Source organism: Hypanus sabinus, chromosome 1, assembly GCF_030144855.1.
Source record: "Hypanus sabinus isolate sHypSab1 chromosome 1, sHypSab1.hap1, whole genome shotgun sequence".
Lineage (NCBI taxonomy): Eukaryota > Metazoa > Chordata > Chondrichthyes > Myliobatiformes > Dasyatidae > Hypanus > Hypanus sabinus.
The window spans coordinates 103,094,006-103,121,894 of record NC_082706.1 but is presented as its reverse complement, the minus strand read 5'-3'; the positions used below and the strand labels follow the sequence as shown (position 1 = coordinate 103,121,894).

The following is a 27,889-nucleotide window of genomic DNA, read 5'->3' as shown; positions in this document are numbered from 1 at the left end:
TTAAGTATTATTGCCTTGAGGTCAAATTTCTGACCTGCAAACTGTCCTTTAGTTTAAGGACAATAACTTGTAATAACTTGGCGAGGAGAGCCTGGCTTACATGGGGGCTGTAGTTCAATTTATACAGTAGAAGGATCCAATCCCAGGGACAGGATTCAGAGTAATTAATAGACAAGTTCGAGGGGGAAATTAGGAAACAGGGTGATTGATGGTGTCTGGAACTTACTGTCTGAAAAGATGTGAGAGACAGAGACCTGTTCATATTTAAACAGAAGGTGGATGTGCATTTGACTGCTGTAACATGAAGTGCCACCGATCTGTTGTTGGAAGGTGGGATTTGGTTGTGTAGCTTTTAATTGACCAGCATTGAAACGGTGGTGGTTCTAAAGTTCCTAACATTTTATGCTTTCTGACATCACCTTCAAAAGCCTTTCTCTAAACTTATTTTATACCCTCCCCCCACCCTCAGTCTTGTTCTGCATTTTTCCCCCTCTCCCCCCCGTCAGTTCTCCAGAGAAAATAACTTTTCTTTCTGCCCTATTTAATCATCTTAAGATCTTCCGTAAGCCCCCACCCATCCCGAAACCAGGTGTTGTAACTGCCTTTGGGCCTGTTACAGGTTAGCTCTGTTGATGGATTGTTCCTGTCATTATTAGCAGACAGAGTCGGGCCTCGTGCTCTCTGGGAGTTTTAGATCAGGGCTTCCTCTGTCTGCTCAAAACTTCACAAGCTGAGCAGATCCTTGTGGGAAAATCCCTCCTTCGCCTCAGCTCGTCCCACTCCCTGTAGATCCTACAGCCCTTCCAGATCTCTGCACTCTTTCCATTCCAGTCTGTTGAATATTCCCGAGTTTTGTTTTTCATTGTCAGTAGCTCCTTGTCTCAAGACACCGGGCTTGGGCATTTCCTTCCAAAGCTACCTGTTTGAGACCTGGCCTCGCAGCGAAGGGAGCTTGGGATGAGACTGAGAATCCCACATCAGCTTCTTTGGGCTCTGCAACTCCCACAAACCAGACCGGAGGCAAGTTACCCTCAACCCTTATGGGCTGCCTAACAAGCAGAAGCAACAAGAGCCACATCTGAGTTGTCTGGAAGGAGCTTCTCATAGCTGGTTCATCATCCTGCAACATCGATAAAGCACGACCATACCATATGTAGATAATGGATTGACCAACAAACGTTAGTAACATCCTGTGCACTTCACTTGCTACTAATACATCTGTTCCAGAGTTTTAGCTTACTACTATTCTTTATTGCAAATTAGTTCAAGATTTGCAGCAATTAATTATATCCACTTGGCAAGGTTGGGCCTGCTGCCTTTCAAGTGAGGACATAATTCCTTGCTGGGCTGTTTACTTTGTACTACACCCTGCAGCACTGTCTGTGAAGTTACCTGTTTGTCTGTCGGGGATGCGTTCGATAATTCAGGACTGTGTGGCAAGATGGAAGCAGAGGGCATGAGGAAATGCTGCTTGTTCGTGCTCTGATAACACTGTCATTTTCAGGAATTCTGCTCATTAATAGTTGAGTGTCAATATTCCGTGTTACTCAGGCCAGTGTATTCTTGGGGTTTGCTCCAGAATTTTGGACATCCAAAGAAAGCTGAGCTTGGTAATCAAATGCATCTTTAGCTCTGTGATAGATAGGTTTGATGTTTCTAAGGCCAGTGGGCTGAGATTGTGGAAGCTGGACAAGTAAATGGAGCTGCAATGCTGATTGGCTAGGATGTAGAAATTTGGGAAGCACCATTGGTTGGAAACTGGGGAGAGGAGTGGTCGGAATGGCTTCTAATCTGTTCTGTTCTTCACTGACTCAAACCACTTGTTTACCTCCGGCTTGATTCTCTTCTCTTTAAACCTCTGGTTATCCAAAACCTGCTGCCTGCTTTGTGCTTGCTGTGCTGGATTCTCAGTAGTCAATATCTTAATTTAAAAAAAAATCTCCCTGCTTACAAATTCCTCTACGGCTTTACCCCTGCCCTGTCTCTAACCTCGTCCCGCAACTCTTTTAAAATCTACTCTCTTCCTGTTCTCTCAAACTTGTCTGGGAATTAAAGATGAAAGAGATTAGCTTTATTTGTCACATGTACATCGAAACATACAGTGAAGTGTGTTGTGTGCATCAAAGACCAACATAGTCTGAGGGCGTGCGGGGGCAGCCTGCCAGTGTTCCAAGCTTCTTGGTGCCAACATAGCATACCCACAATCTACTAACCTTAACATATACATCTTTAGAATGAGGGCACCTGAAGGAAACCCGTGTGTTCACAGGGAGAACGTACAAACACTTCACAGTCAGTGGCAGGATTTGAACCTCGATCACATAAAGCACTGGACTAACCACTATGATACTGTTCCATCCTAATTTAGTGTCTACAGCTTGTACTTGTGCCTTCAGTCGTTAAGATCCTGAGTGCTAGATTGCACAGAGCACCCAAAAAAAGAGAACAGGAGTAGGCCTCTTGTCAGCTCAAGCTGGCTGTGCTAAAATGCAATCGTGCCTGATCTGCCCCTTTTCTTTGTCAGATACCCACAGTCCTCAATTCCTCAATCTTTCTTACGGAACACTTGCTACCTTCTCCTTTTGATATCTCCAATGATCCACCCTTCACAATACTCCAAGGCAGAGAATTCCAGAGATACACTACTTTGAGGGGAAAAAATCCTTGCGCCTTAGACTTCCCTCTGAAGGTCTCCCCACCTCTTCCTTTGCAGAAGACCGCCCTGAAAACTTACTTTGCTATCAAATGTTTTGATCATTTGTGCTAGTATTTCCACATGTGGCTTTTGTTGATAATATGTCTGTGGAAATCTGTGGGACGTCCTGCACCTTTTTATGTTGCTACATAAATACAGATCGTCGTTACCACGCTTCTTGTGCTTTGCATCTTTCTTTCACATCTCCCTTTACTTTCAAATAACAGGTGGCAAGCCCCAGATGCTAAGCATACAGAAGGGTGAGACGGTGGCTGTTGTGGAAGGCCTCCTCCCAAACCAGGAGTACGTTGTACAGCTGCTTGCCATCAACAATAAAAAAGAAAGTTCACCAGCTGTGGGCCGGTTTACAAGTAAGTACCTCAAATTGGAGAAGTTGGGGGTTGCTGGGTACCTAACCCAGCTCTGCAGTTTGAGTCACATTTACAACAGAGCGATGTCATAACATGGCAGTTCCATTGTCTCCTATTTCTGTCCTTTATAAACTCGAGCTCAGTAAAAACTGTTCCTGTCTTGCTTCATCTTCTGCTCACGTTGCCCCCTTGTCAGTTCAACAAAGCCTGATTTTAAAAGTTCTCTTCCTTGTTTTTAAATCCTTCCACAGCCCCTCCTGTCCCACTGGTCAGACCTTGGGGATCTCTGTGTTCCTGCTCTGAGCTGTGGAGAGTCTCTGAATTCAGTGGCTTCCCCGCCTGCAGCCCAACCTTCTGCTTGGATCTTGGTTTTAGATCTCCCCTTCATAAATCTCTTCGCTTCTTCTATTTGCTCCTGAAACTACTTCTCCAACTCGGCTTTTGTTCCCTGCTGTATTTTTTTTCTGCATTTGGGGTCAGTTTTATTGAAAACATTTCTGGAAAGTAACATGCCATTGTTGATCACTTCAGTGAAGCTGAAAGATTTTGTGTTGCTCTTTGAAAGTGTTACGGACTAAACTGCATGTTTGTAAATTATACAACTTTTTTTAGACCTAACTTTGTTAGGCTCCAGTAACAGATTTTGGAGCTGTAAATAGTTCAGGATATCAGCAATCAATGGTTATGGCTCTTCCTGTAATCTAGGGTAACAGTGAGAGAATCTTAATAATGTTGTTAAAATTATCACTGAATGATAGTTCTATAATTCGAACAGCTCCAAATTGGTCATCTTCATGAACATAAATAGCTGCTTACTATACAAGATTAGGCTGAAGATTTTATATAAACTTTCACTGAATAATCGCGTAACAGCAAGAATGAATAAACTCTCCTTAGGCTTCCAGCCAGGTATAGGTCTCGGTTATAGATGACGTTTTGATGACTAACTCTGCCATCTTCATCAAGGATGATGCCTGGGCACGTCTAGTCCAGTGGTATTTATAACCCTGTAGTCCGTCCCTCACTCCTGATTGGTTAGTCCTCAACCAATTAGGTTTCCAAAAGGAATTTAATTTGACCTATTGAGCATAAACCGTTTATTGGAATAAATATAGCAATCAGTCCCACTGCCCTCTTCCCTCCCCAGAGACCTACCAATATTTCCTCTTTAAGTACATATTCATCATTATAACTGACACTGCTTTTGTTGTTAAATATGCTGTTTTTAGGCAGTACATTCCAGGTTATTAAGAACATGTTTTGACTATGTACTATTTTTATCCAGACAACTTTCTTTGAGAAGCTTATAAAATTATTAGTCTAGATAGGAAAGACCGCTAGAACTATTTTTCCCAGGGTAGAAATGTTGGCTACTGGAGGGTGTATCCTTAAGGTGGGGGGGGGGGAGTTTAAAGGAGGTGGTTGGGGAATGTTTATTTTGTACAGTATATGGTAGGTGCTTGGAATGGGCTGGTAACAGAAACAGATATGATAGCAATGTTTAAGAAGCATTTAGGCATATGAACAGGCAGCAAGCAAGGCAAAACATGTTTTATGCATGCAGATGCATTTGAAAGGCTTTTAGATAGGCAGGTAGGAATGGAGGAATATCAATCATGTGCAGGCAGAAGAGACCAGTCTAATTTGTCATTGTGTTTGGCTTAGACATGGTGGGTCCAACTGTCTGTTCTTGTGCATCTAGGTTCTGTGTACTTTTCAATATCAGGTCTAAAAGGATTATTTTGTGATAAACTATCACTTATCAATCAACACTTTGCTCATTAATTGTTCTCCAGCCTTCTGTTATCAACTGGTTCTGGTGAATAACCTTTTGAAACGGGGTTTTGTGGGAAAGTTTTTAAATAGTTTGGAGACAAAGATTGGATAACACTACAGCAAAATAGACACAAACTCGAACAAGCAGGGGTGGGAAGCTGTACATACAGCTGGTTTGATGCTGATTACTGACTGTGATGAAGGGACTGGGGGACCAATAATACAAAGGTGGGTGGCAGATCAGACTGTGAGAGGATACAGACTCTGCAAAGGGATATGTCTAAATGAGTGAGTGGACGTATTTGGCTGGTAGAGGACGATGAGGGGAATCGGGTCACCGCTTAGTATGTTGGAACAGAAAGGAAGAACTTTGTTTAACTGGAGAGAGATTTAAGAATATTGAGGTAAAAAGGGACAATGCACCTATAACATGCAGGTATAACTAATGATAATCTACAAGTAAAATTTATTGTGCTCTGTGCCTGCAGTGTATGCCTTTGTCACTTTAAGCTTACTGGGTTCACTGGGGGAAAGATGATCACACTGTGTAACATTTAAAGGAAAAAAATAAGGCATCTTGGAAGAGTAAAACAAAATGCCATTTAATGGTCTGGAAAATCAGCTAATCTCATACCATAAAAGTTTCCAAGTGTGTCGTGCTAACAGAGTTTAAGGCAGGTGGAATGTTGGCTGCTTTTCCAAAGCAGTTGGGCTTTAAAAGCAGAAATGTCTTTCTGTGTCTGCACAAGGCATCATTGAGACCACACTTGTAGAAGTGTGAGGTTTTAGTTTTTATTTAAGAATGGGTGTACAGTACTCGGTTTGGAGGCCTATCTAATGACTGGATTGATACTCCGGATGAAGCGGTTATCTTATGGTTGAATCTGCACTTGGTCACACAGCCTAACTCATTCATGTCAGCTGTATTGCCCAGTGGGCGAGTCCCATGGGCCTCGAAGCTTCTTTTACTTGTCTGCTTACCTAGGTGGCTTTTTAATGCTGCTAATGTGCCTTCCTTAATAACTATTTTCTCATGACTCATTCAAAACTGAGAGCAAATTTAGAAAGGAGCTTGGGGCAGCTTCTTGAATCTACTTTTTCAGAAGAATGAAAGGTGATCTTATTGAAACAAATAATTCTGAGGGGGGAGATGCTGGGAGAGCTTAGCAAGTCAGGCAGCGTCTGTGGAGGGAAAAGGGCAGTCACTGTTCCAGGTTGACACCCTTCATCTGCACTGGGAGTGGCTGGGGTTCGAGTGACTATGTAAACTCGGTCTATGCAGTGGGTAGCGCCACGCTATTACAGAATGCGGGAAGGGGAGGGGGCGGAGTTCAGAGTTCAATTTTGGAATCCTCTGTAAGCAAGTTTGTATGTTCCTTCCTGTGCGTACCTGGTTTTCTTCGGGTGCTCCAGTCTCCTCCCACAGCCCAAAGGCGTTCCGGTTAGTTGGTCATTGTAACTTGTCCTGTGATTTGGCTGGGGTTAAATCAGTGGGTTACTGGCAGGCACCGCTCAATGGGCCAGACGGGCCTGTTCGCACTGTATCTCTAAGTGAGCATACAATGTTGGGAGGGTACCCCCCCCCCCCCCCCGTGTGGGGGTTCTAGAAGTGGGATGGAGAATAGTTTACGATGTCACCCAGTTAAGGCTGAGATGAGGATTTCTCCTAAAGAATTGCGAATCTTTAACATTCTTTATTCCAGAAAGTAGTGGAGACCAGATCAACATATTCAAAGCCAGTGTAGATCTTGGACAAAAGTTCAGCAAGTGGTGAGCTGAGGACGAGATCTTAATGAATGATAGGACAGTATGAGGGGCTGAGTGGCCTAACCCTCTGTGCCTGAGATCACAATAACTTCCAGAAGTGGGGACATGACTTCACTGGCAAGAAGCATTTAACTACTTCACATGGAGAATTCTAAGAAACAAATGAGGTAGCCAGTTCGGAGAGCCAGGACAGGGCTGAATACCTGCCTCGCGTGTCATCAAATCCTGTGATAGTTGCTAAAATTATTTGTTTCTTTTTGACAGTGAAGGCATCTCGAAGCAGAGGCAGGCAAGGCTCACCTTCACAAACGAAACCAAAGAAAGATTTGGATTCTCGAGGCAGCAGTAAAGTGACTATTGAAGGTAGGCTTCCTTGCAGTTCTGAACACACTTAGCGGGAACACCTTTTTTCAATTTAAGCCAGAAAGCTTTCAACCTTTCTCGCTTTATTTTGCAACTAAACCCCAGGCCAGGAGTTATAAAATGTAAGCTGTAGCCATAACCATAAGACTCAGTTACAGCATGTATAAATGAAAAATATCAGGGATACTCGCACCATGAACTCAAGAGTTGGAGGTGTACCCTATACAGTTGAATATTCCAAGAACACGGACATGGGCGATCAGTGGTCCAAATAACTTGTGGCAAAATGCCTGTGAATTTGTCCCAAAGGTAGGAAACGTTTCTTGAAGGCTTCCGAGGACCTTGCACAAAACAAGTTCTTCTCGTGTCAGAGCAGTGTTGCTCTTTGGAAGATTCACGCTGAGGGCTACGTCTCCTTCCCTTGCAGCTTGCTCCCAGAGTTCGCACAGTGTATGCTGTTAATGAGCACCGGTGCTGGATCTTTAGGCAAGAATCTTCTCTTGTGTACTGGTAGACTCTCTTTACCGAGTATTGTACAACAGTTGGAAACTTCTTTGCTCTGTCCAGGAGAATGGATGGGCTTCATTGCAGATGAGAATCTAGGGTAAAGGAACCTCCACTCCACTGAGTTTTTTTTCAGTAAATACAGTGCATATTTTTACAACAAAGAGTGTTGATGCCAACTCTGTGGCTATAATGCGAGAGGCCCATTTATTCTCTGGTTACTGGATGCCAATGAAGGCATTTCTGAATGGGTTTTCTGTAAGGTGGAGGCATTCGTGAGGAAATAAGATTTTGAGGTTTTGCGGTGGTTCACCGCCTCCCTGTCTAGCAACTCTTTGTGTGGAGCCGCGACTGCACATTCACGAGCGAAGGCAGTGCATCGACTGGTCAGCCACCATCTGAACGCCTCTCGAAGAACACAGGTCGAGCAATCTTACCGGTTTGTAGCGTGCAAGTGGTTGGATTGTGTGGTGGCTGTTCCCTGTGTGTTTACTGGGCCAATGTTCCGGTTGGAAGCCCTGCCCCTCACACATTAGCTCAAGGTCAGCAACCGCTCAAATAACAAAAGACAATTCAGGGAGGAAGACTTCCACTGAGGAACATCACTTCTGCGATGGCGAGCGGGATGATCTCCCTGCCAGACCTAGAGTGCAGTCGGCCAGGGCTGCCAGTTCTCAAGATTTGTTTTGGATGGTCCATGAACTGAAGATTAATTTTCCCACAGCATGAGCTGGCAGGAGTAGCAAAATGACCTAAAGAAAGGGGAAATGTAATTAACACTTACACTGGCATTAGTGAAGTTTGTAAACTACAGTGTACTGTCATCCTGAGGTGCCAGCGTTGTTGGTTATAAATAGTAGTTGCAAAGCCTGGGATCATTCCACTCAGTCGTGCCAGTACATTAGATGTACAGCAAGGATAACTTACTTAATTTTTTTGGCTAATTTTTCATTTTACTTCTTGGCTACTTTTCCTTGCATCGTACTCAACATCAAAGAGGAAAATAATTTCTCCCTTAAGGCCAGAGTAGCTCAGTTGGGGTCAGTTCTGTGAGCCAACAAGATCGGCCGAAGCTGTTGGGAAGGGTTTAGAATTAATCCAAAGCAAAACACGCTGTTGCTGGAAATCTGAAATACAAACTGAAAGGCTGGCATTGGCTGAGGGAGATGTAGTTAACAATCTGGGCTGATGACCTTTCATCAACCCAAATAGTTAACCGGGGTGGAGATACATCTCTACCAAAGGAGGTGTCAGGCGCTTTTTCCCTCTACTTGCTTGTAGCTTACCCCTTGGGCAAGGTGTAGCACCTGCTTATCCACACCCCCCCCCACTCCGGTTAGGGTCACGTGAAGCCGTGGGAGCAGGTGGTACAAGTCCTGGTTATTTGACGACCTACGCCGGGCAGACAATTCTCTGAAGATAATTGGTAATGGATGGGGTCACCCGTCTGGTGAAGACACTGCCCTGAGGGAGGCAATGGCAATCCACTTCTGTGGAAACATTTGCCAAGAACAATGGTGGCCACAGAAAGACCATGATCGCCCACATCGTACCATGCTGTACATAGTGAATGAACAACTTTTCATTGGAGCACAGAGTTTTGAAGAACAGTCTTTTGGCCTGAAACATACGTGTTTCTCTCAGCAGGTCAGGGTGTTGTCTGACCTGCTGACCATCTCCAGCAGAGACGGGCGAAACACGAGGCTGCAGATGCTGGAATCTGGAGTAACAAGCAATGGATCAATAGACAATAGGTGCAGAAGTAGACCATTCGGCCCCTCGAGTCTGCACCGCCATTCTGAGATCATGGCTGATCATTCACTATCGATACCCAGTCCCTGCCTTGTCCCCATATCCCTTGATTCCCCTATCCATCAGATATCTATCTAGCTCCTTCTTGAAAGCATCCAGAGAATTGGCCTCCACCGTCTTCCAAGGCAGTGCATTCCACACCTCCACAACTCTCTGGGAGAAGAAGTTTTTTCTTAACTCTGTTTTAAATAACTGACCTCTTATTCTCAATCCATGCCCTCTGGTACTGGACTCTCCCAACATCTGGAACATATTTCCTGCCTCAATCCTATCAATCCCTTTAATTATCTTAAACGTTTCAATCAGATCCCCTCTCAATCTCCTCAATTCCAGTGTGTACAAGCCCAATCTTTCCAATCTCTCTGCGTAAGACAGCCCTGCCATCCCAGGAATCAACCTAGTGAATCTACGCTGCACTTCCTCAATTGCCAGAATGTCCTTCCTTAAACCTGGAGACCAAAACTGTACACAATATTCCAGGTGTGGTTTCACCAGGGCCCTGTACAAATGCAAAAGGACATCCTTGCTCTTGTACTCAATTCCCTTTGTAATAAAGGCCAACATTCCATTTGCCCTCTTCACTGCCTGTTGCACTTGCTCATTCACCTTCATTGACTGATGAAATAGGACTCCTAGGTCTCTTTGCATTTCTCCCTTACCTAACTCTACACCGTTGAGACAATACTCTGCCCTCTTGTTCCTGCTTCCAAAGTGGATAACTTCACATTTATTCACATTGAATGACATCTGCCAAGTATCTGCCCAATCACCCAGCCTATCCAAGTCTCCCTGTATTCTCCTAACATCCTCTTCACATGTCACACTGCCACGCAGTTTAGTATCGTCAGCAAACTTGCTGATATAGTTTAAAATGCCCTCATCTAAATCTTTGACATAAATCGTAAAGAGCTGTGGTCCCAATACAGAGCCCTGTGGTACCCCACTAGTCACCTCCAGCCAGTCCTAGAAACACCCATTCACTGCTACCCTTTGCTTTCTATCTGCCAACCAGTTTTCTATCCATGTTGAAACCCTGCCCCCAATGCCATGAGCTCTGATTTTACTCACCAATCTCCGATGTGGCACCTTATCGAATGCCTTCTGAAAATCTAGGTACACTACATCCACTGGCTTACCCTCGTCTAACATCCTTGTTACACCCTCAAAAAAATCCAACAGATTAGATCAAACAGCATCTGAGGCTGTGATGGGGAGGGGGAAGGAATTGTTGATGTATTTCCAGCACTTGTATTTTGGACAGAACTGCCTTAAAAACATTGGGTCATTTAATTGTTGCCTTTTAATGATGGTGGAAAATGAGTAGAGCACTTGCCTGTTGTTGGAGGCATTCTGTGACGTGAGGACAGGGTGGAGAGGACACAATCCCCCTTCAGTCTGGTTTATGCCTGGTGGCTGGTGTTGGGACCACCCTGGAGATTTGTCATCCTGCAGGCTTGAGATGTCAGACTGTGGCCCATTGTCAGAGAGTTCCGGGCAGAATGAAACCAGTCGAGTGGCGTTGAGGTTTCACCACTGAGCCGGGAGAGCTCCAGCCAATTGGCCTGTCAGCTGAAAGGAGATGAACGCAGCCAGTGGAGAAGCTGGCATCTTCAGTCCTTGTGCTGTGGGACTCCTCTTCCAGTACACCGAGCTTGCCCACCACCAACACGTACTCTGGTCCAGAGTCAGGGTTTGGACACAGCATACACATTAGTTAGTGGATTCACTGACTGTCCAGTAGCTGAGATACCCTTTTCCCGCAATTTGATATTGTATGTTTTGCCCGCTTTCCCCCTTGTTTGATGTACCTATTGTAGCAATGTTTAATTAAAGTATTCTCTGAGAAATGGAGAAGGTTGTGGTTTCTTTAAGAACACAATTTAGAAGAAAAATATAAACCTAAATTATATGCTTTAACAAGAAAAGACAATTATAACAAGAAAACATTTTGATGCAAGGTGGTTCATAGCAACACGAAGGTTCAGAGATTAGAGTTTTGTTAGATGTTTGACGAATGGTTGAAGTGAAGCAGCTGCTTTTGTGCCTGGTGGTGTTGGATTTTGAGCGTATGTATCTCCTCCCTGATGTTCCTCTTGCTTTAACGAAGGGCAGTCTTTTAACACAAGTCTGCCTGACCCATCGAATACCACTGGATTATCACAAAGCAGAGTTTGCCTTGCTTGAAGCTGAACACTGATGGAGGTTTCACTATGTCACTGTCCTCTCAGCTGAGGGCATTCAGCCTTGTTCCCCTACAGTTCCTGGAGCCCCAGCTACTCTCTGCCTCTCATCACTGAGCTGAGATGGTGTGGCTGGGCTCATCACTTTCTACCTGGTATCACGGTGGCTCAGCAGCTAAATCAACAAATTGGCAATACAGGGGTCTGGGCCATCAGTCCAGAGACCGGAGTTCAAATCTCACCATGATATCTGTGGAATTTAAATTCAAATTGATAATTTGGAAGTGATTTTTAAAAATACCAGGTTTTCATTAAATCCTGTGGGTTTTAGTATGTGACTGTTAAGGCCAAAGGATATTATGGATAGATTTGACAATCACAAAGATTCCATAACCAAGAGGAAATCTGCAGATGCTGGAAATCTGAGCAACAGACACAAAATGCTGGATGAACTCAGCAGGCCAGGCAGCATTTATGGGAAAAAAAAGTACAGTCAATGTTTCGGGCCGAGACCCTTTGGCAGGACAGAGCTTCCATAGTCAGATAAATCCTGCAGGGACGAAACCTGGTTTATCTGTGACACCAAATCCATGACATTTTGAGAGGAGAGACAGCGGAGCTAGGAATACTCTCTGGAATGGTCAGTGGGCCATTCGGTTACTGGGCAATAGGGGGGAGGGGAATTCAATAAATACCCTGTTCCAATAAAAAAGGCCAGTTCTGATTGGGTGAGCTGCTTGGTAGGCAACACCCCTACTTTGGAGTCTGAAGAGTGTACGTGCAGGTTTCAGAGGAGTGTTGAACACGAGCTATCACTCGGAGTGTAGCACTCTCAGAAGTGCTGTGTGTTGGAGACATGCGATTAAACTCTGCCTGTTCTTGTGCCTGGACATGAAATAGTGTCTGAGTGGGGGAGAGCGTGTGGGCAGGGTCGCTGGTGTGCTGGTACACTCTGTTCGTTATCTGAGTGGTGGAGAGCGTGTGGGCAGGGTGGCTGGTGTGCTGGTACACTGTTCGTTATCTGAGTGGTGGAGAGCGTGTGGGCAGGGTGGCTGGTGTGCTGGTACACTCTGTTCGTTATCTGAGTGGTGGAGAGCGTGTGGGCAGGGTCGTTGGTGTGCTGGTACACTCTGTTCGTTATCTGCTGGCTGTTGTTTGGGAGCTTGCTGTGCACACATTGACTGCTGAGACAAATTTTCAGGGGAAACAGTGATTGAATTACCAACCCTGTCTCTCCCCTCACCCTCTCTCCTCTTCTCCAAGCCCATTGCTCATCTGACTGACAACAGTCGTTGAGGATGCTAGTCCTCCCAACCAAATATAGATATTGGATACCTCATGACCACCAGGTCTGATGTTGGGTGGGCTCATTAGGAGGCTGGGTCTTTGAGGAGGAAAAAAAAAGTGTGAAACAGAGAAATGCACTGCGAAGAAAACATAATAAGATTTTCTGGAAATCTTTCTCCTATTGTCAATCAAGTCGTCACTTTTTATTGTCATTTCAACCAGTATGCAGTAAAAATGAGACAGTGTTTTTCAGGATCATGGTGCTACATGCAACAATACAAAAACTACACTGAACTACGTAAAAACAACACAAAAACTACACTAGACTACAGATCTACCCAGGACTACATTAAGTGCACAAAACAGCGCAGGTGCTACAATAAATAATAAACAAGACAATAGGCACAGTGGAGGGCAGTGAGTTGGTGTCAGTCCAGACTCTGGGTATCGAGGAGTCTGATGGCTTGGGAGAAATCAAAGAATTTCAAGTGAATACAATGACATTTTAAGTCATAAAGCTTTTTGCTGGATTGGACTAGAGGTTATTCATGACCAGATTCAAGTGATCACTTGTGGTTCTTAAGCAAATATTCCTGTGTATATTGCCACTGATATGACCTCTTGTGCAGCTAACATTACTTTTTTTTTGATAGAATGTGCCTTTTCAATGAGAAGGCTTGCTGTTGTCAGTGTTTCGATGCTTGTTTTGTGCAATCCTTTCCCGGACGGCTGGAAGTCTCAGTTCCACCTGCATCCTGCAGGCAGTGCTTTATCATCCAACGTTCCTGCCATTGGCTCTTTCCTCGATGTTGGCTCTGACACCCCCTTTGTGAATCTGTGTGTCGGGTAAGTGTGAGATCTGTTTTGTTACTCCGTGATCGCCGATTGACGTCAACATAATGTTTGTGCTTTTCGTTCCATGCTTAGTTTTACCATTAAGATCACTTTTTAAGGGGATGCCACAGTGAGTTCGCTTTGGGGACAGGTTGATCTGATGTCCATAGCTGGGTAGAGCGAAGGCCACAAGCATAAACTCAGTGAGGTGAATGGACCCTAATCTGGTGAAATAAAGGAGGGAAAAGGGAGAGAGAAGCAAAGCAGACTCGCTGTGTAGGTGCTGTCATATGTTGTTCTTGTTATATTGCACAACATTTCATGTTTCGGACACTATGGAGGGCAATATACAGTCACTGTTTCAGGCACAGTCCCTTCATCAGGATTGGAAAGGAAGTGGGGGGGGCGGGGGTAGAAGAAGCATGAATCTATTCAGCATTGACACAAGAGGGAAGGACCTAGAATTTTCTTGCCAGCCTGGAAGCCATGTTAAATATGGATTGTGTTGTGGTCCAACATGTTTCATATGTGAGTCAAACTTCTTTCTCCTTCCTCTCTGGTTCTGATGACGGGTCTGTGCCCAAAACATCAGCTCCCTAGATGCTGCTTGACCTACTGAGTACTTCTTGCATTTGTGTGTTGCTCTGGATTTCCACAGTCTGCACAATCTCCATGTTTAGCAAGGGGTGATCGACAGAAGGGATTAGTTTGGTTTGGCACTTAGCTCAGTACAACATTGTTGGCCCAAGGCCCCGTTCCTATGCTGTACTGTTCTGTTTTAGCTAGTGACATTTTCTTCAAAGGAAGTGTTTAAAACATGGAAACTCATAAACAGCACAGATTGATTGATTTTTGGATAAGAAGTGGAATTGAGGGAAATGGAGGTTGGTGTGGGGGAAGTGGCACTGAATGCCAGTGGAGTCATGAGAGTCCAAATGGCCTCTTTCTGCTCATGTTGCTTGGTGACTGAAGGGTAAACATTGGCTCCTTGTCTGTAAAATTGTGATGTGGGATCTTTCACATCCACAAAAGGGAAGGTTGTTCAGCATCGACTGTACATAGAAGATGGGGGCTTATAATCTATTTGCCAGCTGGAAGCCATGTTTATATGTGGATTGTATTGTGGGCCAGCTCTGCTTCAGGTATCTTTGTGGGTAAAGCTCAACATATTCTCTGCCAGAGAAAAGGCTTCAGAAAACTGATTGGCTTAAAATCCTTGGCATAGCGAAGAGAGGCACGTGTACATTATGGGCCCAGAGTGTGGGGCTGTGACGTAAAGAGAGCCTTAGAGGGGTGTGGAAGGGTTGATGTGTGAGCATAGGGACATGGGAGAATGTCTGGGATCTGGGGATTGGGATCTTCTTGTGATTAGATTGGATTGTGGAGCCCTATGGCTGAGACCAGAATACATTTTGCACGTAAACTGCAATATGTTTCCAGATGTTTGCTGTCCCTCGGATGGTTAGGGGCAGGCTTGGGCACTCATACAGAAGCAAATCTTCGTTAAGCTCGATGTTGGCCAGATTTTACACACACAGCCTGCGTGTCCAACTCTGGGGAAAATACCTTGGGGAATCAAACAATTAAACAGTTTTTTTTCCTGTGCGAGTAACCTGTGGACTTTCAAAGTGCTTTTACAGTCTACGAAATACTTCAGATGTTTATCAGTGTGTAACATGGTTAACTCTACTCAGTCAGTTCACAGCAAGCTCCCACAAACCCCCTTCATACTGTTGGTTGTGGGTTAAATTGGTGACAGACACTGCTTCCCTGGTGGCCTTGGGATTTCAAACTCCCTCATGATCTGTGAGTTTAAATTCAAGTTGTTTTTTTTTTTGCATTTTACTTCCAAATTTGCACACTTGCTCCTGTCACATCCAAAAATCTTTTCACCACAATGCAAAAAGATTTTTGGACTTCACAGTGTGCATTGCATAGATTTCATCTGCAGAAAGAGGCGGTTGAAACAGGCTGGATTTTATTCAGTTGGCAAGTTGGACCCTCTGGCAGGCATTTACCAGATCAGCTATTTTGATATGGCGTCAAAATTCAAATTGTCTAATGCATCCCCAAATTCCTGGCAGGGAATTTCAATGACTAACCTCTGGGTTAATGTCGGGCAGTGTAATGACTTGGGATCCGATGAGATCGCTGTTTTAAAACTGCGCTAGCAGAATGGCTTAATTATTTTTTGTGTGTGTTGTGATTTAACTTGCAGCTTTGTGACATGGGGAATATTGATGCTGGTATCAGACTCCTGAGTAACAGTCACAGACCTTGGACTCCTGCTGCTTAATTCTTTAGATCCGTGGTTTCATTTTCAAAATGCCTTGCATGAATTAATGGGGGAGGGTGAAGAAGTTAAGACCTCCATGAGCTGATTCTGTGCAACACAAAGAAAGTTCACAATTTTTAGGAGACAGTTTTGGTCATACCTGAATACTGAATTTTTTTTCTTCTTCCCTACATGATTCCAACCTTTACCGAATCCTGCTTAGAAACCTCACAGCCAGGAGATAAATTTTTTTTTACAGAAAAGCTTGAAAATACTGGCTACAACTTTTTCTTAAACCTCCATGTCTTTTTTTCTTTGAAGATGACACTTCAGGTATTTTGAAGGGTTTAAGAAAAGAGAACAGTTGAGATACAACAAATACAAGAGGTCTTAAGTTTGGATACAACTGTTGAATTTTAGTGTAACTGAGGTTTGTAAGGAGAGTGCATGGCTCGCTGAACAAAAGACACTTGACTACAATAAATTTCATACTAACCAAACAGGAGTAATGTGTAAGAGATTCCCTATACCCTGCCTCAACTCCCTCAAACACCTTTAAAAGTTGTTCCCTCAATAGGGTTCAGAGTCCTCAGTGATGGTGGCTGGTACACTGCCTGATTTGAAGTTCATCAGTTACCTTGCACACCTGTGTGAACACAGAACCCTGGAAATTAATTGCTTTTCCTCATTAAACAGTGTCTTAACAGTGGAAACGAACACTTTAGTTTGGAGAATTAATTCTAGTTTTAAAAATGTGTAAGGTAATGTTAAAGCTTCCAATGTAGAAGACACAGAACTTGTGCTCATCTTGTGGTCTCTAGGCCTCTAATCCCTCATATGCTGGTTGCCGGGATACGTTACCTGCCTAAAGGTTGATTCTGCCTCAGAGAGCAGTCCCCTTTGTGTCAGGGGCAGGAACTGGACTCTTCCCTCGAGGCACCAGGTGCAAACTTACTCAGCTCTCACCTCTTCACTCGGACTTGTCCAAGCAACACCTGCTCTGCTGGCCCAGCTAGGTACTTGGTTCAACAACTTCTCCCAGAAAATTAGAGACACAGTTAAATGCTAGTTCAGCCTGCAAAGCTAACATCCTTTGAATTAATATTTATATATAAGTATGCATATATAATCCTGAAGTAAAGCTGATTGTAATCATTAATTGGATTGGCATAGAAAAGTTGCTTTCATGGTTCTAGGAAAGACATCACTGAACTCAAGTGCAGAGTACATTTACAAGGATGCTGACAGGACCTGGAGACCTGGTATAAGGAGAGACTGGGCAGTCTAGGACTTCATTCCCAGAAAAGTGGGAGACTGAGGTGCCCTTTCAGAGGGGTATAATGAGGGGCACAGTATTTTCCCAGGGAAGGGGAACTAAACTCTAGACGGCATAGGGTTTAAGTTGAGAGGGGGAAGATTCAAAAGGGAGCTGAGGGACAGCTTCTTCACACAGAGGGTGTTGCAGAGGTGGAAGGAAGGGGCTGAAGCAAGTAAAATAACAACATTTAAAAGACCGTACCTGGAAAGGAAAGGTTAGAGGGATATTGGCCAAATGAGGGTAAATGGGACAAGTTTGATGGGCACTGTTGTTGGCATGGATGAGTTCAAAGTAAATATATTTTCAAAGTACAACTGTATATCATTTTCCTGTGAGCATGCACAGTCAATTCAAGAATACAATGGAATTAATGAACGACCACACCTAACAGGACAGACAGACAGTTAACTAATGTGTAAAAGACAACAAACTGTGCAAATACAAAAGGTAATAATAAATAAGTGAACAATAAATATCGAGAATATGAGGTGAAAAATCCTTGAAAGTGAGCCCATACATTGCAGGAATATTTCAGTGCTGGAGTGAGTGAAGTTATCCCTTTTGGTTCAAGAGCCTGATGATTGAGGGGTAATAATTGTTCTTGAACCTGGTGCTATGGGTCCTGAGGCTCCTGTACTACATTCCTGATGGCAGCAGCAAGAAGAGAGCATGGCCTGGGTGGTGGGGGTCCCTGATGATGGATGCTGCTTTCCTGTGACAGTGCTCCATGTAGATGTGCTCAGTGGTTGGGGAGGCCATTACCTGTGAGGGACTGGGTCGTATCTGCTACTTTTTGTATGATTTTTCTGTTCAAGGGTATTGGTGTTTCCATACCAGGCTGTGATGCAAACAGTCAGTACACTTTACCACATGTCTATAGAACCTTGTCAAAGTTTAAGATGTCATGTTGAATTTCCACAAACTTCAAAAGAAGTAGAAGTACTCTCGTGCTTTCTTTGTAATGGCACTTCAATGAAATGATAATACTGAGGAGTTTAAAATTGCTGACCTTCTCCACCTCTGGTCCCCTGATGAAGACTGGCTCGTGATCATCTGGTTTTCTCCTCCTGAAGTCTACAATCATCTCCTTGGTCTTGCTGACATTGAGTGAGAAACTGTTGATGTGACACCACTCAGCTGGGTTTTCGGTCTCCCTCTAATGTACTGGTTTGTCACCATCTTTGATTTGGTCAGTGACTGTAGTTTTGTCAGCAAACTTAAATACGGCATTGGAGCTGTGCTTAGCCACACAGTCATGAGTCTAAAGTGAGTTGAGCAGGAGGTACATCGTTGTGGTGCACCTGTATTGATGGAGATGCCTTTGCCAATCCAAACTGACTGGGGTCTGCAAGTGAAGAGAGAGAGAGGATCCAATTGCACAAGGAGTGGGGTGAAAACCCTATTTCCATGTTGTATGATTCTATTCTGAGGCAGTCCCAGATAAGTCTTTTACTCCATTTAGGAGGAACAGCAGAATATGCAAACTAGTACCTGGGGTAAATGCCACAGATGGGGTCAGTAGTGTCTGTGAGGGTATGAGGACAGTCTCACTATGGGAGTAGAGGTTCATGTTCATACTGTGGTAAATCAGCTAGGCTTGGTGGCTTGTTTCTGTAATGTGATGTGCATACTAAACCAGAATCCGGTTTAATAGCTCTGACATTGCCAGCCGCTGGCGTAGTGGTATCCTCGCTGGACTTCAAGGCAAGTGGTCCCAGGTTCAAGTCCAGCCAGCTCCTTTCACATTTGATTTGTTCGCACTGCGTTGAACATTGAGCTAGCAACTCAGCCTCATAAAAATACAAGGAATGCCAAGGTTGGCGCCCGATGTTCCATAAAGTGTGGAAAGCAAGAACAGTCACTAATGTGTGTTGTGAAATTTGTTGTTAGAAACATAGAAAACCTACAGCCCACAAAGCTGTGCTGAATATGTCCTTACCTTAGAAATTACCTAGGGTTATCCAGAGCCCTCTATTTTTCTGATATCCTGTCCAGGAGTCTTTTAAAAGACCCTATCATATCCACCTCCACCACTGTCACCGGCAACCCATTCCACGCACTCACCACTCTCTGCATTTTAAAAAAAACAAAAACCTTTTTTTTAAAAAAAAAACATATCCTTTGCACCTACTTCCAAGCACCTTAAAACTGTCCCCTCTCTTGCTAGCCATTTCAGCCCTGGGAAAAAGCCTCTGGTTATCCACCCAATCAATGCCTCTCATCATCTTGTACACCTCTATCATGTCACTCTCTTATCCTCTGTCACTCCAAGGAAAAAATTCCAAGTTCACTCAACCTATTCTCATAAGGCATGCTCCCCAATCTAGGCAAAATCCTTGTAAATCTCCTCTGCACCCTTTATATGGCTTCCACATCCTTCCTATAGTGAGGTGACCAGAACTGAGCACAGTACTTCAAATGGGGCTTGGCCACGGTCCTATATAGCTGTAACATTGCCTCTTGGCTCCTAAACTCAATCCCATGATTAATGAAGGCCAATGCACTGTATGCTTTCTTAACCACAGAGTCAACCTGTGCAGCTGCTTTGAGTGTCCTATGGACTCGGACCCCAAGATCCCTCTGATCCTCCACACTGCTAAGAGTCTTGCCATTAGTACTATATTCTGCCATCATATTTGACCTACCAAAATGAATCACCTCACACTTATCTGGGTTGAACGCCATCTGCCAAAGTTGTGGTAGCAGTTCCGTGCAATACATAAAAACACTATAAATTACAATAAATATATAAAAATGCAATTAAATAAGTAGTGCAAGATAGCTAGGTAGTGATCATGGATTCATTGTACATTCAGAAATCTGATAGCGGAGGGGAAGAAGCTGCTCCTAAAATATTGAGGTAGGGGTCTACACGAATCTGCACCTCCTCTCTGATGACAGTAATGAGAAGAAAGCATGTCTGAGATGGTGGGGGTCCTTAAACCACTTGGGTAGAAAAAAGGATGATATCCTGAAGAAGAATACAGGGCATTGGGCAGAAAGCTGAAAAGCAGGACCTCCTTTAATCTCTGGTTTGCTGCCTGTGCCAAATGCCACTCAGGGTAAGAAGAGGATAATTTGGCAGATGGAAGTGTGGCTGAGGAATTGGTGCAGGCGTCAGGGTTTTCGATTTCTGGATCACTGAGATCATGTTAAGCAGCCTCATATGCAACACCTAGTCAAAGGCTTTCTGAAAATCCAAGAAAACAGCATCCACTGACTCTCCTTTGTCTAACCTTTCTGTTATTTCCTCAAAAAATTTAAACAGATTTGTCAGACAAGATTTCCCCTCAAGGAAACAATGCTGATTTTGGCCTATTTTGTCATGTGCCTCCAAGTACCCTGAAATCACATCCTTAGTAAGGGAGCCCAACACCTCTGATTTCAGGCCATTTCTACCTCCCATTGTAATTTGTATCCCACATCCTGGCTACTGTTGCGAGGCCTGTATATAATTGCCATCAGGGTCTTTTTACCCTTGCAGTTTCTTAACTCTAATAAATCTGTCAGACATCTGTCAAGAAGTATCAGGAATAGCGAGAATGTAGAACTTGGGAGTGGCTGCAAATTATTGAGGTACATGCAAGAGAACGCTGGATGTGGAAGAATTATTGTGAAGTCTGGTTGGAGAGGTGTGGGAGGAGGCACACAGGGAGCATAAACGCTGCACAGAGTAATGGGCTGAATGGCCTCTAAATACCTTGTAATGCCACAGGCCGTTTGGCCTCCTTGTGCCCATGTTGGCACTTTGAAAGTCCGTTCTGCTTAGTCCCATTTGCTGCACTCTTCCTCTATAGGACTGTAGCTCTTTCTCTCTTCTGCTATTAATTCAAGTCCTTTTTATAGTTATTGCTTCCAGCTTCGCATTAGGCCGTTTGTTCTTTTGTTCTGTTCCAAGCACTTGGTACAGTGCTGTGCTGCCCAGCCTAGAAGTGTCTCTAATCTTCTCTATGGGGCTTCATCCCATGGGGAAACTTGAGTCTTCGCCTTCCCCTTCCCCCTCAGTGGTGAGGAGCAGCCTTCCAGCACACTTATCCGTGCTTCAGTTCCAGTGTGAATCTCATATGGTTTAATTTCCTTTTAAGTAAATAGCTACAAGGCATGGCTAACAAATGCATAGTGACAGCAAATACACTCTGATGAAATACAAATCAAATCCACTTACTTCCTAAAGAAACGGAGACGGCTATGAGACACATTGAAATTATACCTCAGGGTTTCAGCTCTGGTAGCTTATTCTAAGATCAAAGAGTTACAGTTTCATAATTTCTACAGTTCTTTGGCACAAGCTTTTCTCCAGTTCAAAATGGTTTAAGACAAATTCACAATATCTTCAAAAAATAGCGCAGAAGTAGTGTGTCCTTTGTAGTTGAGTATATCCTGCCTGTTTGGATTAGATCAGTATCAGTAGCATTTAATAACTAGAACCACTTGATGTGTGGAACACCGGAGAGGGGGTTTGATAGTGTGCAAGAGGAGCGACTTCTGCAGATGGGAGTCTCAGTGGTTGGTGGAAGGGGAAAAGTGCCAGGCTGGGAACTAGAAGTGCAGCTATATTCTGATCTGGAACAAAATGGCTGAAAGAACCATGGAAGCAGATTCAATTCAAATTTTCGAAAGGGAATTGGATAAATTTGAGACGAGGAATGATTTTTAAGGTAGTGGGGTCAGAGCAGGGGAGTAGACTAATGGTGCTGGTAGAGTGACAGTCAGCCTCCTGTGATGTACGCTTCAACAAAGAGGTTTGACAGGGGAGGGCAAATAACGGTGGCTGAGGGGCTTAACAGTGTATGCAAAGGAACTTGTATTTTATAGAGCAAATAATTGGTTAAATGTGTTTTCTGGACATTCTATTGTAAAGCTTCTGTTCCTCTCAAATACAATTAACTCAAGGCTAGGGCTACTTATAGCAACAAAGACCTTGTCTGCAAGACCACAATAGATATTTAATTAGCACAGATCTTTAAAGTCTCAGGAACAAAAACAGATGCTGGTCAGAGTAAGTGCATTATCTTTGACATATCCCAGATGTTTGTGGGTTCAAATCCCACTCTGAACACAAAGATCTAGCTGATTCTCCAGTTTAGTGCTGAGGGGGCTTCACGGTGTGGGAGGGATGGTGCTGTGAGGGAATGGCACACTGTGGGAAGGACCATCTTCTGGTAGTGAGACATTAAACTGATGACCTTTAACATGTTTGCTGTGATGTGAATGGTAGAAAGACACTATCTAAGAAGGAGCAGGAGACTTTCCCTGGTTTCTGGGAATATTTGCCCCATGACCAGTATCACATTTGTGGGAGTTGTGCTGTTTATTGTCACCAATTTTTGTTAAGTTGGTTCTTGCAGTTCAAACATACTTCACTGGCCATGAAATATTTCGGTGCATTCTAAAATTGGAGTGAAATATCTTACTGAAATGCAATTTCTTCCTACAACATCTGTGGAATTGTTCAATTTTAGTTTTAGCAAAGATGTGATTTCACTAGCTGCTGCCAAGACAAATATACTTAAAAGGATTTTGTAAGAAACTTAAAATAGCGAGATAACATTGGATGGCACAGCCTTGAGGATGAAAGTCCGATGTACTTTATTTTGTTAATTTCCAATCCAAAGAGACATTTGATCAGTTAATGCTGAGACAGAGGTCAGTGGAAGGGGTCAAAGCCTTCAATATCCCTGTTATTAATATCTAATAGTTGAAAAGTTGGATGTGTTCAGATTGGCTAACGGACCTCCAAGGCTGATCTTCCATCAGGATGACACGTCCTGTGCTCAAGTGAGTGTGCTGCCAGCATTGCCTATTGTTGAGAAGGCAAAGGGTGATGAAACCTCACTGGAAACATGGAAGGATTTGGAATTGTGTGTCCAGTGTTGGTTGCTGCCTATGTGGTGATCACTGACACCTTAACTAGGCCACCACCCCTGATCTTTACCCGGACCCACACATTCAAGTCTTTTCGGCATGTTAAGCTAGAAAGTTAATATTTTCCAAAGTTGATGTAGTTGGGGGCTACCATCATGGGCCTGTGCACTCTGAAGACATTCCCAAAACAACTGTGATAGCTCTGTTTGGGCTCTTTGAGTCTCTGCGCATGTCGTTTGTACTGAAAAATGCAGCAGAGACTTTCCAACAGCTGATGGACTCTGTAGTGAAAGATGCAGATTTTCTTTTTGTTTACCTGGATGACCTGTTTGTCACCCGTACATTCAAATCTGGACACTATCTCAACTCCGCACACTTTTTGACTGCTTGTGCCAACACGGGTTAATTATTAACTCTGCTATGTGCCAGTTTGGGCTGTCTACCATTGATTTTCTCGGCCATCACATCTCCACAGTAGAGTTCAATAAAATGTGTTACGAGTTTCATTAAACATAAAACACTTTTCTTTGTTTAATTTGTGGAAACCTACGGTATTCTATAATGTTGTATGTTTCATTGTACAGTAAGTTGTTAGTCACAGGGAGGTCTTCTCTAGGCATCTCCTGATTACTTGCTGATTAGCTGAGGGAAGGCAGTTGTCTGTAAAGATGAGAGTTGTGGAGAATTCCCAGACTTTTTGGAACAAATCTAATCATGCTTGGGAATCTCACTCCTTCCTCTGATGGAGTCCTTCCCTCATCTCAGACTCCTCCCTCACTTCACTTCACATCAGTGATTACTCGCAGTTGAGTCGGTCAGCTTTGTAACTGGGAATTGCTTGGTATGCAGAAATTTTCACAGGGAAGCACTCACGTAGCCTCTTGCGTTTGGGTGAGGTCGATGCCATTTAATCATTCTGCCCAAATCACAACTTGGCATATTTGTGACAAGTGACATGTGTGTGAGTGACAGCTATTGTATATCTGCATTATCTCAGTTCCAGTATACTGTGAGTGGAACAGCCGTCTGTTGGCTGTGGGCCAAAAGGAATTAATTTCTTTCTGAACTATGCTTCCTCCCTGCAATCTCCTTTGCTTATACAAAACTATGTGCTTTCCTATAAAATTCACAGAATAAATCCTTTAGATCAGCTCAAGGCAAATGTTTTATAGGCTGCTGTTCATCCATCAGTTTTGACCCATGACATTGTGGAGGATACTTGTTCAGCTTTTGCCTCAACAACTCCATTAGTGCATTTTCAAATGTATGGCATGTGTTGGCTCTATAAATATTTGTTTGAGTTTAAAAACTGTGGCTTTCCAAACCCTCTGGACTCTTGCCTTGCAACACTTCTGAACCTGTGTATAGTATGTCTATGATCTATGAAGAATGCAAAGTCAAATTGATGCATCTTTCGTAGTTTATGGACTTTGTCTATTAATTAAACATTTCAGTCAGTGTAATCACTGCTTCTATAAAGTCACAGCAATAAATCTGTACACAGCAAGATCCTACAGACATCAATGCTGTAAGTGATGAGACCCCCCCCCCCCAAAAAAAAAGCAGGAAATACTTAGCAGGTCAGGTAGCAACAGTGGAGAAAGACACAGATAATGTTTCAGCTCATCATTGTTTTTACCAGAACTGGTAAAATTTGAACTAAAAACAAACTGCTGAAGGAATTCAGTGTGGACACAAGAGTCTGTGGATGCTGTAAACTGGAGTAAAAATCATCAATAATTCCTGTCGCTGCACAGGAAAAGTTTGTCAGGAAAATTTAGAACTCAGGCAAGTTTTAAGATGTAGAGAAAGGAGAGTGGTGGGAAGACAGAGGGAGTGTCTGCGATAGGATGACGATGGAAAGAAACCGCACTGCAGTGCTTGCTGATGATTTTGAGAGAGTGAAGCAGGTTGCTAATGTTTGCTGGAGAAGGTGCAAACAGTGATAACAGAGGAGGAAGGACCTGTGCGGTACTGAACTTGCTAGCTGTGGAAGTTTGCAATAAGGGAAATTGCAGCAGCTGTGGAGTGGGGAGAACAGACTTGCATCAGAACTAGCCAGGTATTGAAAGTAAAAACCTGCAGATGCTCAAAGTCTGGAACAAAAATTATAAATACCTGAGCTGCTGAGTGATGCTTTGTTTATTTCTGAATTATTCCCCCTTTTTAGGGCAATACTGCAATAAAGCTTAAAGAGGATAAATTTTATAAACTTACAGTGCAAACATCAACATTTATTCCTTTAATTAATTTTTGCATAACTGGTAGCCGTAGTATTAGTATCTGCAAAGCCAGTTATTTCTATAGCACTGTGCTTTGGTGAGTAGGAACAATGCTTCACACCTCCAGGGGCCTGAATTCAATGATGATCTTTGTTTCTGTCTGTGTGAAGTTTGCATGTTCTCCCTGAGACTGTTACACTCCCACATCTCAAAAACACAGTGGCTCGTAGGTTAATTGTCTATTATTAATTACCCATGCTGTTGGTGGGTTGTAGAAGAATCAAGGGGGAGTTAGTGGGTATATGAGAGAGAACAGTTTGTAGGGCATTGTTTGGGGAAATGGGATTGCAGCAAGACTCTGGGCTGAATGGCTTCCTTTACTGTCATAAGGAAAGTTGCCACCTGTGTCTTCGCTGTTATAAAAATTCTGCCCTCTTCCAAATTTCTCAGTTTTGTTCAGCATGTTTGTTTATGGAGCAGTGGCAAAAGGTTGGTCAATATCCAATACCAGCATCCTGAAAGTCACATTTCTAAAATAAAATGCCAACAGAGTTGTATTAATGTTACAAAGAACACTTTCTGAGTAAGTTTCTGTGTGAGCTGGTTCTACATTCTCTCCGATCTGTAGGTCACCCAAATGCTCTATATTTATGGCCCATGTATTGGTCTTCCTTCTCATCTATTAACCTGTCAAACTCTTTAGGATTCCTGTGAATCAGAGTTGTATAGGACAGAGGCAGACCCTCTGGCCCACCGTGTCCACATTGTGTATTTTACCTATCTACACTGATCTATTTACTCACATTAGGTCTATGGCTACGGTGGGAAACTTTCTCACATGGTGCGAGCAGAATCATCTGCAGCTTAATGTGAAAAAGACTAAAGAGCTGGTGGTGGACCTGAGCAGGGCTAAGGCACTGGTGACCCGTTTCCATCCAAGGGGTCAGTGTGGACATGGTGGAGGATTACAAATACCTCGGGATACAAATTGATAATAAACTGGACTGGTCAAAGAACACTGAGGCTGCCTACAAGAAGGATCAGAGCCGTCTCTATTTCCTGAGGAGACTGAGGTCCTTTAACATCTGCCGGAAGATGCTTTTACGAGGCTGTAGTGGCCAGTGCTATCATGTTTGCTGTTGTGTGCTGGGGCAGCAGGCTGAGGGGAGCAGACACCAACAGAATCAACAAACTCATTCGTAAGGCCAGTGGTGTTGTGGGGGTGGAACGTGACTCTCTGACGGTGGTGTCTGAAAAGAGGATGCTGTCCAAGTTGCATGCCATCTTGGACAATGACTCCCATCCACTCCATAATGTACTGGTTAGGCATAGGAGTACATTCAGTCAGAGTCTCACTCCACCGAGATATAACACTGAGTGTCATAGGAAGTCATTCCTGCCTGTGGCCATCAAACTTTACAACTCCTCCTTTGGAGTGACAGACACCCTGAGCCAGTAGGCTGGTCCTGGACTTATTTCCACTTGGCATGATTAACTTACTATTATTTAATTATTTATGGTTTTATATTGCTATACTTCTTCACTATTCTTGGTTGGTGCGACTGTAACAAAACCCAATTTCCCCTTGGGATCAATAAAGTATGTCTGTCTGTGTATCTTGGAAATTTGATGGTAGCGGAGATGGTTGTCATGACGAGTTGGTAGAAGGTCCTGTTTTTATGTTGCATGACCTTATGGCTGTCCTTTTTTTGGTTATTAAACATGTAAACTTGGTATAGGTGGGAAGCAAATTTCTGGAGGTCCCATCTGACTTTTAAAATAGGTTTAGAGCCTGAGTGGCCTTCAGAAAGCATTCAAATCTCTACAAGATGTTCTATTTATAAGGCTTGTGTTTGATTCTGGAAGGGTCTAGATTGTGAGCTTGACTGTTGCCATCAGACCATTTGCCAAAGCCATCCTTTATCTGACTCCCTGGGTACTTGGAGCACAATGCTTCTGTGCAAAGAAACTTCTGTCCTGAGACACCTGGAACAACAGGCCATTCTGCCACTTGAACATGTCCCACCTATTCTGTTATGAACTTTCCATCACCTATCTTGGTTCTGTAACCTTTAACAATGTGGAAACTTGAAGTAGAGCCCCAAGTCCAGCACAATTTTTGAAGGGAAGCATTCTGGATTCCTCTGCCTGTTCAGCAGGGTTTGACATCTTGGCATCATCCCTCACCGTGGCCTGCCTCCAACTCTGAGATTATTTGTTTTCACTAATTGACAGACAGCACAGAGAAGGCCCTTGCAGCCCTTTGAGCCCAGAAACCTCCTAGCCTAATCATGGGACAATTTACAATGTCCAATTAACCTACCAGCCAGTAAGTCTTTGGACTGTGGGAGGGAACTGGTAGAACACACCTACACGTTCACGGGGAGAATGTACAAACTAACAGACAGCGGTGGGGGTTGAACCCAGATCGCTGGGACTATAAAGCCCTGTGCTAACCACTACGCTATTGTGCTGCCCAATACTCCTCTTTACTCTGGGGCAGAGGAAGTTCATTCTCTTGATCTACCGTATCAGTTCCACTAATCAGCTTCACCCATTTGATTTGGATCCCCCCTCCCCCTTAATCTTTCATACTTCTGCTATAATGAAGAGCAGCTTT

At 43.7% G+C, this 27,889-nt stretch overlaps 1 protein-coding gene across 1 annotated transcript in view; it reads left to right on the top strand.

Moving 5' to 3' along the window:
* col14a1a (collagen, type XIV, alpha 1a) overlaps positions 1–27,889 on the top strand; it is a 212,318-nt gene that overhangs the window by 27,533 nt on the left and 156,896 nt on the right. The window contains exons 4-5 of the mRNA XM_059973127.1: positions 2,923–3,066; positions 6,874–6,972. Coding sequence (XP_059829110.1) covers positions 2,923–3,066; positions 6,874–6,972 — 243 coding nt within the window. The remainder of the gene's footprint in view (positions 1–2,922; positions 3,067–6,873; positions 6,973–27,889) is intronic.